The sequence below is a fragment of the Cynara cardunculus genome, unplaced genomic scaffold (genome assembly GCF_001531365.2).
Source record: "Cynara cardunculus var. scolymus isolate 2C unplaced genomic scaffold, CcrdV1 Un_Scaffold_1917, whole genome shotgun sequence".
NCBI lineage: Eukaryota > Viridiplantae > Streptophyta > Magnoliopsida > Asterales > Asteraceae > Cynara > Cynara cardunculus.
The window spans coordinates 44,940-58,906 of NW_020200915.1; the positions used below are offsets into that span (position 1 = coordinate 44,940).

A 13,967-nucleotide genomic window follows, 5' to 3' on the forward strand; every position below is an offset into this window, starting at 1 on the left:
GAATATGCGGGCAAGGACCTATGTTACAAAGGGATCAACATGAATGTTGTATTCTTGAAACCTTTGTTACAAAGGAGAGGAAAGGAAAGGGAGGGAAAGGGGAGTATTGAGGCAAAGGCTCAAAGAAAATGGCACTACTAACCAAGTCAAGCCCACTTCCTGCCGATAGGCAAAAGAAAAGGACCAGGAAAGGCGGCGGCATAGGAACCACGGGACCCCTACTAGTAAAGGGAAAACGGAAGTGCGCTATTGCGCACTAGCTGAAAAAGCCCTTTCCCTTTTAAAGTAAAAAACTCGTTTTCTTGAAACCTTTTTAAGGAGAGAAAGGAAAGGGAACACAAGGAATATAATGATAAGTTTCCTCCCAAATGTAGGAGGAAATTTAAGAAAAGGAAAGGAAAGGAACGAATTTAAAACCTCTTAAAAAGAAGATTAAAAAAATACAAAACTACTTAACCTTTCTTTTAAAGGATATATTTTTAAAGGGTATATTTGTAAAAATGACATTATTCCTTTCCTTTCTTTCTTGTTTAAGAACATGAAAAGTATTCTCTTTTCCTTTCCTTCYTTTTCCTTTCGTCTCGAGAACACAAATAAAAAATTCATTTTTTTCTCCCCAAATTTAGGAACACATCTTAAGCCCATTTCTATTTGTTGTAATTTTGGATAAGAATTCTTTTAGCATCCACGTGGGTGTTTTTCGTTGTATGCTATTTGGGGAAGATGATGCATTGGTAGCAGAGACAAAGGGAGTGGTAAACGCTAGGTTGTACGGGTTGAGGGCGACATTGAAAGTAGAAGGTGAAGGCACTAGATGCTCTATTACCGAATACCTATTGTGCAATTTCATCTCGATTGGGGATGGCTTAAAATCAACATTGGGGAGCAAGGGTACCCCAAAAGGACARTTTCAAGTACTTAGACTCCTTAAAAGGACGAGAGGTCGAGGAAACCATTACACAGTGCATAAAGGCATGATGGTCAAAGTGAAGGGCGGCCACAAAAGTGTTGTGTGACAGAAAGGTCCTAATTAAACTAAAGGACAAATTGTAAACCAACCATGTRTTATGCTTTCATTTCAATTCATATAGCCGAAACGGAGGGGCAAATCAGCATAACAAGATAAAGGACTAGTAAAGCGTATGAATAGAAAGCATTTCCAATTTTGTCAAATTCTGTTGTTAAAGGGTAGTTTGGGGTTTTCCTTTTTCTTAAGCGTTGGTTCTTCTATAAGTAATTGTTGTGTTCTTTGTTATGGTTCATCGAGAGAATAGAGAGTTCTTTCTGGAGAACATGCTATTATGGTTATTCTTTAAGTAATTCTAATTTGGGTTGTTGATTTCTCACAATTCTCTGTTGGTTGTATTCAGTACCTTGATTCTTAACAAAGTGGTAGCAAAGCACTCGATCCTTGCTGATGGCACCACCAAGACTCGATCCAGTAACCCAACGGATAGAGACGTTGGAGGAAGGTGTAACAGTGGTAAGGGAACCACGTTGTCTGGAATGCAACAACTCGGCGATCTGATCACCAAACAATTCTCATAATTGGCTGCTGAGAATTTACAGCTTCATGCCTCAATGAGAGGAGATGATAGTCATTAGGTCAGAGCCAAACTTATCATACACAGAGTACTTAACGATGGGAAATCTGGGAAATGGAGGGGACAAGTCTGCAGGATCCTCATTCAAAGGAGGCTCAAATTGGCACTTGGATATGCCTCTCTTTGATGATAATCAACCAGATGGTTGGATCATACGTGCTGAGAGGTATTTCTCTTTTAAATTGAATGAAACTGAGAAATTGGAAGCGGTTTTGGTGGTGTTAGTGGGAGACGCACTTCTATCGTAACAGTCGGAACATACGCGACAACCAACCAAATCGGTGGTCACTTTGGGCAATTTCGCCCTCATGTGCTAGGTCACTTCACGAACAATGGTTGGCTTCGATTCAAGAGGGTTCGATGTTGGAGTACCAAAGTCTGTTCATCGATTTGGCTTCACTCTTGTCAAAATATCTGATGAAATAACATTGGTTCATTTTTTAAATGGACGATAACCTGATTTAGAGGCTGAGGTCTGTGTGTTAGGAACCAAGAACTTAGATCATGCGATGAATCTAGCAATCAAGCTTTAGGAGAAAAGCAGATTGGAAAACTAATAAAGCCGAGGGCACCTACAAATTCGTATTGTCTGGGAACTTCTGTTCCTAAATTGCCGACGGTACCACCGGTGACTCTAATTCCCCCAGTACGGATCGTTCCATCTACTTATTGAAGGCCAAATCTAACACCCTCGGGGTCAACAAATGCAAAACCCTTGGGTGAAGTTTGCCGATTGATCGAGGAGGAGTTGCAAAACAAGAGAGAAAAGGGTATTTTTCTACTGTGATGATAAATGGAGTTTAGGACATCAATGTCGAAGAAGGGAGTTGGGGTGTGCTGTAGATTCATGAGGATGAAATGAGTGAAACAAGTGAAAAAGAAYATSGAGAAATTCAACACTCTGAGATATGTCTACTGTGGTAACTGGATCGGTTATCACATGAGGTAATTAATATGTGATTATTTGTTAAATGTTTATGTGACAGCATGATAAATTGTTATATTTGATTATGTGAGTATGTGAATTTTTATGCATAGGAAAAATATGCATAATAAACATGCATAGGTATGTATATGTACATGTATGGATATATGCATGATATGTGAATGAGTGTGTGTGTATATATATATGCGAATATATATGTTTGTATGCATGTGAAGGCATGCATGAGTAGGCGGTTTAACCGCCATTTTCTTTTGGAGAAAGGTATAAAAGGGAGGTTAACCTTCCTTCACATTCTTCTTGCCATTTTTGAGAAAGTGGGCGATTTAAAAGAAGAGAGTGGATTGACCGGATTGCTTATTGTTTGAATTACAAGAAGTTGATTTCAAAAGTATTGCTTAAGGTGAGTGGTTAAAACGTTTTATGTATTTTTATGAATTGCATAAATTGAATTATATGTACTTTCACCCGGTTAAAGTGTAAACCGAACAAAAGTGTTGAGCGATTTAGATGTAAACAGGATAAGGGATTGAGCGATTTAAAGGTAAACTGGACATAGTCTCAACCGGTTTAAGAGTAATCCGATTGATGGGTTAGCCGGTTTATGTGTTGGTCAGTTTCTTGAACTTTTGAATTCATGTCAAGTATTTTGAACGGAGAAGTATGAATACGACCAAAAAGGTGACCGGTTTATTTATCGACCAAAATCATATGTTGACCGGTTTAGTGGTAAATCGGACAAAGCGTGGGCGATTTAGTGTCCGGATTACCGGTATAGTATTGTCCGGAATTGGTAAATCGTCCAAGGCTTGACCGGAGATGAAGTCCGGCCAGGTCTAAGTTGACCGGATTTGCACTTTGACTTATGTAATGTTTGTATAAATTGTTATTTTTATCATTTTTATACAAAATGAGAATTTTTGATAAGAATGATTTTGAACTAATGATATTCCATTGGAACATATATGACTGCGGTCTGTTCAATATGGAATTGTTTTACGAAATGTTTTGATGAGGAAATAAGGGTGACATATCAAGGAGAGGTGTACCATGGGATAAGGGAGACATATCAAGGAGAGGTGTACAATGGGATAAGGGTGACATATCAAGGAGAGGTGTATTTTTGGATATAAGGGTGACATTTGTATGTGTATTATGTAATATAACTCTTACTATTATATCCTTTAAGACTACCATGATCTGGAATCTTTATTTCTTTGTGATTTAAAGGTTTAGGATCAGGGTTTTTATTGGAAATCATAGTCTGAATGTTATTGAGGAGGAAATAACAGGTTTGGCCTGAAACTTTGAATAAACCTTGTTTAATTTGAAAGGTTTAAAAGTTGCATTATGATATACCTGATTAGTACGAATCTATTTGGGATTTTGATGTATTACTTGCAAACAGAGAATTTGGCTTGAAAGGTAAAAAGATACTAGTAATTATGCTCTTACTTGTTCATATATTTGTTATATATGAAAAGTTGTGTACATAAAAGTTTTGGTGATATTCACCCTGCAATAACATAAAAAGGGGAACTCACTAGACCTTTCGGTCTAACCCTCGTTTTGTGATTTTATATATGTATTGCAGGAAGTGCAGACGGTAAGGGGAAGGGGAAAATGTAAAATTTCCCAATATGCATATCTACGTGAAGATTTGGCTATGTTATGTATAGTTTTGTTAAATGAACGTGAAATAGTACGAGAATTTATTTTGAATTTTTGGACCATGTATTCACTAATGGTAGATTCTTGTACTAAATGACCTATGTGGTGTATAAACATGTATCCCTTGTGTATGAAATATATGTTACATGCAATATGTGGAATGGGGTGCTACATCTACTCAATTATAGAGATCACAAATCCAAAAACACTAAGTATGAAAGCGAAGGTGCAAGGATTAGAAGTGATAATGATGATCGACCCAAGACGACTCATAATTTCATTTTCCAATMTGTTGTTCACCGTTTAAGCCTTTCCATGAACAACACCAAGGAATTTGGGGTCTCTTTGAGCAAGGGAGAATCTGTTAAGAGACAGGTGAATGCCTAGGAGTTAACTAGTCCGCCTATGGGCCGGAGATAATAGAAGATTTCCTTCCTCTCATTTGGGTAATTCAAATGTGATTTTGGGGGTTTAGTGGTTGGAGAAGCTGGGAATGATCACATAGGGAGGTAGATACTTGATTMAATTGAATTAGGTTGAAAGGGAGCCGATCATGATCGAGGATAACATGAACCCAGTYCCTTCATTTATGCAACCCATCCTTTGTTCATACAAAGAAGTTTTCGAGTGACCAAATGCGTTACTCCCTAAGCATGATAATTGAAGAAGGAATTGGACCTGTGTCAGTTCGACCCCATAGATACCCTCAGGCGCAGAAAATCGAGATTGAGCGCCTAGTTTTGGAGATTTTACTGGCTGGTATTATTCGGCAATCAAATGGTTCRTTCTCTAGCCCGATTCTATTTGTGGAAAAGAAAGACAGCTTCTGCGCTTTTGTATGGATTACCGAACATTAAACAAAGCTACCGTACCTAATTAGTACCATACCGGTCATCAATGAGTTATTAGATGAGTTACAAGGGTCCCTAAGTGTTCTCCAAACTCGGCCTTAAATTGGGTTATCACCAGATTTGTGTGAAGGAGGATGTCATTAAGACCGCGTTCCTAACCCATAAGGGACACTGCCAATTTCTAGTGATGCCATTTAGCTTCACTAATGCCCCTGACACATTTCAGTCCCTAATGAACGATATCATTCGTCCGCATCTCCGAAAGTTTGTACTAGTCTTCTTTGACGATATTGTGGTATATAGTCGAAATGAACAAGATGTTGAACATGTAGCAGTTGTCTTGCAAAAATTGGCCGATCATCAATTTTACGCTAATCCAAAGAAGTGTGAATTTGGTTAAAGTGAAGTAGGATACCTTGGTCACGTAATTTCAGCAACAGGGTGGTGGTTGAACAAGAGAAATCAAAATAATAATACAGTGATTTTTTTTAGGTCTGGCTGTTTATTACGATGATTCATTGCTGGGTATGCTAGGTTGGCTCCACCACTGACAACCTAACTCCGAAAAGATTGTTTTGGGTGGTCGAAGGAGTCAACAGAGGCTTTTCAACAACTAAAAACAACCTTGACTCAGCCCTGSTAGGCAATGCATGACTTCAACCAGCTTTTTATCATAGAGGTTGATGCCTTGGATTTTGGAATCGAGCGGTACATTTACAAAATAATCATCCCATAGCGTATTTAGTCAAGTCTTGGAGATAAGAACCTGCCTGAAACCCATTCATGAAAAAAAGTTGATGGCTATCATCCTAGTGGTGTTAAATGGTAGCATTACCTCCTTGGTAGACACTTTGTGATGCGTATGGATYAACGTAGTCTGAAATTTCTCATGGAACAACAAGAGGTGGGGGTAGATTATCAGAATTGAATGTGTAAACTTATGGGGTTTGATTTGGAAATCCAATACAAACTGGCCTTGCAAATCGAGTTGTGCATGCATTATCGAGTGAATTGTTAACAAAATCAAGCACGCTAGTATCCATATGGTTGATGGATTTAAAAGGGTTGGAAAAAGAGATAGCCGGTGATCCTTTTATTACCAAAGTGGTGCACTACATGGAGAAGGATGGAAAGAAACCACGTGGGGTTTGCGGTATGACAGTGATGATTATTTTTCAAGGGAAGGATGGTAATTCCCCATAACTCATCCCTGATCTATGAGTTGCTCGGCGTATATCATGACTAGGTGATCGGTGGTCACACTAGGGAACTGATGACTTATCAACGATTGGCAAYTGCATGGTTTTGAGTTAGGATGTGTTGCATGGTTCAATAGTATGTGCAAGCTTGTTCGGTRTGTCAACAACATAAATCAACCACTACTCATCCAGTGGGTCTCCTCCAGCCCCTCTGCCAATTCCTACCCAAGTATGGGACGAGCTGACTATGGATTTCATAGGGGGGCCTCTTCGTTCAAGGGGTTTGACACAGTGTTGGTGGTAGTCGATTAACTAACAAAGTTTGCTTACTTTTTATCTCTTAAGTATTCTTATACGACCGCCTCTGTCGTTGAGTTATTYATTGGGGAAGTGGTATGCTTACATAGGTTAGCATCTTTGATTATTTCCGATCGTGACAAGGTGTTCACGAGCCATTTCTGGTGCGAGTTATTTTGTCTCCAAGGCACCAAGTTGCTATAAAGCATGACCTACTACTAGTCGGAGTTTATGAACAAGACGGTCCAAACGTAACTTTGTTGCTTCATTCATTGTAATCCTTGCAACTTGGTTAAGTGGTTGCCGTAGCTGGAGTTTTGGTACAACAMTTGATACCACTCTTCCACAAAGTGTACTCGTTTTAAGGCTCTCTACAATCGTAATCCACCCCGTCTATGCTCCGTGTAAGTAAGGGGAACATGGGTATCATCACTGAAGGAGCAATTGTGGGGCCGCGATGCCATCTTAGATGAATTCAAGTTTCTATTTGCTGCGGGCCCAACAAGTGATGGAGAGTGCTGCAAACATATATTGAAGGGATATCAACTTCGAGATTGGTGATTGGGTTTTTCTTGAACTACAGTCGTCCTGTCAAAACGTCCGTTGCTACCTATCCCTTTCAAAAGCTTGTTGCACGGTTTTTATGACTCCTTTTAGATCACCCAACGGATCAGGGACGTGGCATACAAACTTCAGCTTCCTGAGTCGGCTCGTGTACACTCGGTGTTTCATGTGTCGCAACTTAAAAAGGCTATCGGATTTCAAACGACTTTTTCTCTTTTTTTAACTTCGCAAATCGACGAGCATTTGGAGCTAGAGGTGCGTCCTGAGGCTGTCTTGGAGTGCGTATGATGGATTCCATGGAGGGTCATTGACTCGAGGTTTTGCTTAAATTGCAGAACTTACCAGACTTTGAAGCTACATGGGAGGATTTTACAACGATGCAAAGAGTCTTTCCTGCGTTTCACCTTGAAGACAAGGTGACTCTCGGGGAGTGAGTTGATGTTGTGCCTCCAATTTAATTCACATATAGTCGAAGGGGAGGCTGCATAACAAGAAGGATYAGTAAAGCATATGAATTAAAAGCATTTCCAATTTTGTCAAATTATGTTGGTAAAGGACTAAAGGGTAGTTTTGGGTTTTTCTTTTTCCTAAGTGTTGGTTCTTCTAAAAATAATTGTGGGGTTTTTCTTTTTCTTAAGGTTGTGTAAAGAATACAGAGTTTTTTYAGGAGGGACTAGCCTCTCGAACATGCTAGTATGGTTATTCTTTAAGTAATTCCAATTTGGGTTGTTGATTTCTCATAATTCTCTGTGTTGGTTGTATTCAATACCTTGATTCTTAACACTATGTTTTATGGGTCTGAGTGTTGGGTGATGAAGAAGGTGTATGAGAGGAAAATTGAAGTTGCATAAATGAGGTAGTTAGGTGGATTGTTGGCTTGTTGCAGGACCATGTTCGACAAGATACCAAATGGGTCTTCCAAGCAGAGCTCAGAGTTGCTCCTATTACGTGTAAACTGAGAGAGCAGAACTTTTGGTGGTTTGGGCACGTTTGCACAGACAACTAATGACTCCGGTGAGAAGGGTAGAGAGGCTAACGGTCGAGGAGCTGTAGAGGAAACATACCGAGGASGATGTGGGATAAGAAGCTGAGGTTTTATATTTCGGCCTTGGATACTTTTCAAAAACATGACCTTAGATAAGATTTCTTGATGTCAAATTAAGGTAGTTGATTATTTGTAAGAAACTATTCGGTATTGCAGTTTGGGGCAGGGGGACAAGACGRTACAGGGCGAGTTGGGGGAAGGTTAGAGACCCGACTCGAGACAAAAGTTTGTAGTTTAATAGGCTAGTCAAGGGAGGGCTCTTTTTAGTAGTGAGACGTGTTCAGGTTAGCTACTTTTTTATCTCCACTTTTTTCCCAGGCTCTTATCTTTTCTGTCTATAATTGTTTAGCTTGTTTTCTTTCTTTCCTTTAGTTGTTTTGTTCTCCCTCAAACATTCTTTCTTCAAAGGGGTCTTTTGCTCGGTGCTCATTCCAACTCTTTTTAAAAGCTTGTTGCTTCTTGCTTATGTGTTAACATTCTTGAGCCAGGTGTCTACACAAGAACATGCTCTCTACCCCATGGGCAGACTTATTAAGAGCTGATTGGGCTCCCATGCAACCCGTTCACTCGATTATTGTAAGAGAAAACTTTAGGGTCTGGAAGGTGCACCAGCTTTATTTTGAAGGGCGCTCTTAAATATTTTTGWAACCAAGTTTATAACATATATCAAACATGGATGAGATGGTTTAGATAATTAAATTAAGTTGTGAAATACAATAGGTTGCAGGTTCGATACTTACATCTAGCAAATATTTAATTTTTGATCTTTCAAGTTTCACCTCTAAGGCTTGACCCTACAATGTTATTACTAAAAATATCAATATTAAAGATAAAACTACATCCAACTGAAATTTTGTATTTTATTCTCCAAATYGACACAATTGACTTCCCCAGGTCAAATCGCTACTTTGTGGACCCTTGATCTACCTTAAAGGTGCACCTACTTAGAAAAATTCCTTGGTCCGCCACTTGTCTTTACCCCGTGGGGTAGAGGAAATTTCTATGTACATCTTACTCATCCGAGATCCTACTGCTAAGGATGATGAGATYATTGTTTTCCAAATCGTAACATGAGGTAGAGGGAGGCACAAATTTAGGCAGTGAGCAGTGTAGAGGTGGAGGCCTTCGGYTGGTGTTTGTCTGGCTGGTTCTTTCTTAGAGAAATCAGAGAAAACTAGAAGTTATACCTTTTTAACTAAAACTTGTACTCTTTTATTTAAATACCGCAAGGGCCAGCTGTTTGTATAGTAAAAAGTGTCCAGTAAAAATAGGATTGTCCAATACCTCTGTGTGTGTATATATAATATCAATTTCCTTTGTCACTGATTTTGTTGTGCTTGAATATTATACATATATATATGTATATCATTGTATTTGTTTTCACTATCTTGTGTTGTGTATTTTATTGTATCGTACTATTTGTATATATTTTGCATAGATACTGTATTGTATATATTCGTCGAGAATCTTGTGCTATATATATTTAGTAGTACATATATTGCATTATACTATTTGTATATATATATATATATCGTATATACCTTATGATAAATATCCGCCATAAATATCCGTCTCAAGACATACGCCTTGGACCTCCTCGAGGCTTACACCTGGTGTGCCTTGCCAAGGGAAAACGCCTCAAGGCCCAATTATGTTTTTTRACACCTTGGATGAAATGGAACAAGAAGTTGTGAGTAATTGCTTAGGAAGGAGTTTTGAGATTAAGACTTTGGGGAAGTTGAAGTATTCTATAGGAATTGAGGTGGCATGTTCCATAAAGTGATTATTTTTATCCCAAGAGGAGCATGTTCCTGAAAYGCTATGTAAACCTGCACGTACATCAATGGAGCCAAATTGTAAGCTAGCATGTACTAGTGCCTTGTAGGACGACTCATTTATTTGGTACATACAAGATATTGTCTATGCTTTAAGCATGGGTAGTTGGTTTATGCATAATTGTAAAGAATCCCACTCTCAAAAAGTGTATAGAATTTTGCAATGCTGGATGGAACTCGAAGAAGAGGAGTCTTGTACAAGAAGGAATGGAAGTGCGAGATTTGAAGCGGTACAAATGCATTGTTGCATGCAGACTCAATTATTGGACTGTGATCAGAGGGACAGAGAGAAGAAGTATTCTTATTTACTGAATGAATAATTACAAAGGAGAGGCGTGTATATATATAGACACAAATAAGAAACCCAAACCCAAATAAGCAAAGGCCCGTACGGCCCAACAGAAACCCTAAACAGACATAATATTTACAATATATTCTAACACTCCCCCTCAAGCTGGAGCATAGATATTGATCATGCCCAGCTTGCTACAAATATAAGTGATTTGACTCCCGGGTAGTGCTTTTGTGAAGACATCGGCTAATTGATCCNTGACGACGGCAGGAGGTTTTCAGAGTGGCTCTGATACCATGTGATCAGAGGGACAGAGAGAAGAAGTATTCTTATTTACTGAATGAATAATTATAAAGGAGAGGCGTGTATATATATAGACACAAATAAGAAACCCAAACCCAAATAAGCAAAGGCCCGTACGGCCCAACAGAAACCCTAAACAGACATAATATTTATAATATATTCTAACATGGACAAAGATCGACATTAGGTCACCATACCTTCCATGGAGAGAATCTTGTTACAGAGAAGCCAAAAACAGGGGAAATAGCTCATTCTAGTATTGATGCAGAGTTTCATACCATAATAAAGTAGCAATAATCGTAGCACACAAACCATTATCATGTCGATACAAAACATATCAAGGTGGTTAGCCATTTCATCGAGTAGGAAATAGACAATGGCTTGATATGCACACCATGTGTCAACTGTCAACGCAGGGACGGCTTGCTGATATTCTCAATGAAGGACCAAATAGCTCTATGTTTGAGAGTACTGTATCCAAGCTTGGAACGAAAATTTCATATTCGTCTTGAGAGGCAGTGTGGGAATTTGTCGCATTAGTTTAGGAAGATTAATAAGTAATTAGGCTTAAAAGGGATTTAAGTTTAAAAGGTGTAAAGCATGCAGGATAGGTTCCTGCAATGTAACAGATCTTTCTTAGTTCAGTTTCTTGATTTTATGTTGCATTCTTTTTAAGCATAACTGATTAGGAGGATCAGTAGATTAACTACTTCAGACCCTAAATTGTTAATCTCTATTTTMTTTGAACGMGTTTCGATCGCATAAAAGCTTGGAGAAGCAAAACAACATATCTGCATGCAGAAACACCAAAAATAGCATATGAGATGATTACATGGGATCATGCCGTTGGGACCTCTCGACCTAAAAATATTCTATGCTTGTGGTTCTCACTATCAGTTGTTTCATACATTTAAGTCCAATACTAGATTGCCTTTAGCCMTGCTTGTTTAGCAGTAAATCTTAGAACTGTTTTGTATGTGATCCAAGTGTCCAAGATAGGCCAGCAGGATCTAAATACCACTGGCTATGGCATTGAATAGGTTTCTTATCATAGTTGACAAGTAGCATTTATATCATACTAAATGCCTCCATTGTAGGTGGCCATGATTGTATCGTGGCAAAAGATGATATGTTGTGGGGGGTTGTGTTTGTCATGGTGGGGCTATTGGTTTGGCTCATCTTGGTTGACTTGCTCTAGTCATGHGGTGGTGTATGTGAACTTAATTGGCAGCTGCAAAATTATACATATTTTCCCTTTTCTTGGATAGTCAGCCTTGTGAAATGAGACGAACATCATCATCTATGTCGATGCCAATTTCTTTTCAATGGGCTATATTTTCTGCCTTACTAGCTTACTATAGTATACATGCTCTTCATGCTGTGCACTTGTTACAGATGTGCGCTGGATGCTGAAGTTTCAAAGTACGTGGCAGAATCTTATCCAAAAGGTGTCTGCTCGGTTTACTGTACGAGTGGAAAAGATGTGGAAGAACCTGGATTCGATTTTGAACTTGTTGTGTTAATTACAGCTAYGCGACTCAGCCCACAAAACTTTTGGTAGGTTGACTTACAGGAACTGTTGGTACATCTTATCTCACTTCTGCACTGGGTATTACTTTATGCCATGTAATTTAATTAACCACACTTGTTTTTTCATAACTTAATTTTGTACGTTGTTGTTCTTAAATCATAAGTGCCAATTATAGCCTGATAAAAGGGTTGCTCTTCATCTCTGAAACCAATCCTCTCTGTTACTACATTCTCTCTTGTTCATTATGTCTTTYACTTTATGATGTATTAGCAATGGAAGTTGGCGCTCAATATGGAACATTGAAWTYATGGATGAACTACAAACTGTGGAAGTAAGAGGAAAAATGCAGGTAACCCTTGCAGTATCTCAGAATTTTCTTTTTGTTCATGTCCATAAAAGATAACTTAGTGATATCCTGTAATGTGAATGTAAATCCAGGTGGGTGCTCACTATTTTGAAGAAGGGAATGTCCAGCTTGATGCACAGCATGAATGCAAGGATTCAACTATGTTTCAGGTTACTATGACAAATTCAGCTGAACTCACCTGCACGTTGTATGTTTTTTCGTTTACTTGTTTTCTACAACTCYGAGCTATAAGTCCATAAATAACTATGCTAGTTGTTATAGGTGATGGTGATCCCTTCCTTTTTTAGCTGTAGGATCTTGAGATCATACAATGGTCCACATAGCATATACCTACTGGAAGAGCATCTTAGTTTCTGTTGGCTTTCGTGGTGAATCTACACCAACTAGCATCATGGGTGGAGCTATCCAAATTGCTTGTGAAATCATGATTTTTGTATTGGCGTAGTATGAATTTTCTAGCCGCTTAATGTGCAACCATACTTTTTGTCATTGAAACCGTAAACATTTTTTTTGGGTGAAACCATTAACCTAACCGATAACCCTAACTCTTCAAAGAGATGAAATTTCGATTGATATTAATTTCTGTTAATATTTAGGGTAAACTTGTTTTTGTTTAATGTTATATTTGGATTTTAAGGTTGATTGCTATTTTTTGTGTTTAGGATTTACTTGATTGTATTTAGGACCGGYTCTTTAGGGTTAATTGGTTTAATGCTAATTTATTTATATTCATGTTAACATAWTAACATATTAATTTGAGGCCAACTCTCTAAGCGTAAATTTGTCTATATTAGGCACCAACCTTTTATATTTTAGGGTTAATTTGGAGCTCACTCTTTCGTGTTAATTTGTATATATATGGGGTAACTCTTTAGACTTTAAGATTATTATACTTATATTTGGGGTTAATCTGTTGGAATTGGCTTSGGCTTATAGGTAAGTGGATCAATAAGGCTAAAGGAGTGCAAGTGTGCAACTAAGGGTGTGCATTGTCACATTAATGGAAHTCTGATTAAATTAGAAACAATAATTAGTAGTAACAAAATGAACACGCACACATATGTATGCATCAGTGGGCATGCAGATTCTCATGGCTCTCATTTTTTGTGGTTCTCACATGAACCACCCCTATATATAATTTCAAGTGGTTTGCTTCCGATACCTGTTTTCTTAAAGTATCAAACTTAAAACGACATCCAATTTCAAGAACCGAAATATCAACCCGCTTTAAGAAGGTTGTTCAAAGATGGTGATCAGAGAGTGTAGAATATGCCGGGAAGAAGATGAAGAGTAWGATTTGTTTAAATTTTGTGCAAGGCATTTTGTGTAGTTACATTAATTTTCYATTCTTGATTTCTAATAATTTTTTATATCCTGCTGCATTGCTAGGATACATAACTAGTATTATTAATTTGTTTTTACAAAAACATCTTAATTAACTCTCTCGCCTCCTTGTAAAATTGGC

General features: G+C 38.2%; 1 protein-coding gene across 7 annotated transcripts in view; it reads left to right on the plus strand.

Moving 5' to 3' along the window:
* The window catches only part of LOC112502781 (F-actin-capping protein subunit alpha), a 60,803-nt gene that overhangs the window by 36,548 nt on the left and 10,288 nt on the right, over positions 1 to 13,967 (plus strand). For 6 of the 7 annotated variants that reach the window (XM_025106786.1, XM_025106783.1, XM_025106785.1 and 3 more), the window contains 3 exons: positions 12,000 to 12,161; positions 12,406 to 12,484; positions 12,574 to 12,651. In XM_025106786.1, the coding sequence (XP_024962554.1) occupies positions 12,000 to 12,161; positions 12,406 to 12,484; positions 12,574 to 12,651 (319 nt within the window). Of the gene's footprint in view, positions 1 to 11,999; positions 12,162 to 12,405; positions 12,485 to 12,573; positions 12,690 to 12,789; positions 12,947 to 13,967 lie in introns of all 7 variants that reach the window. The other variant, XR_003067761.1, reaches the window with a different exon arrangement.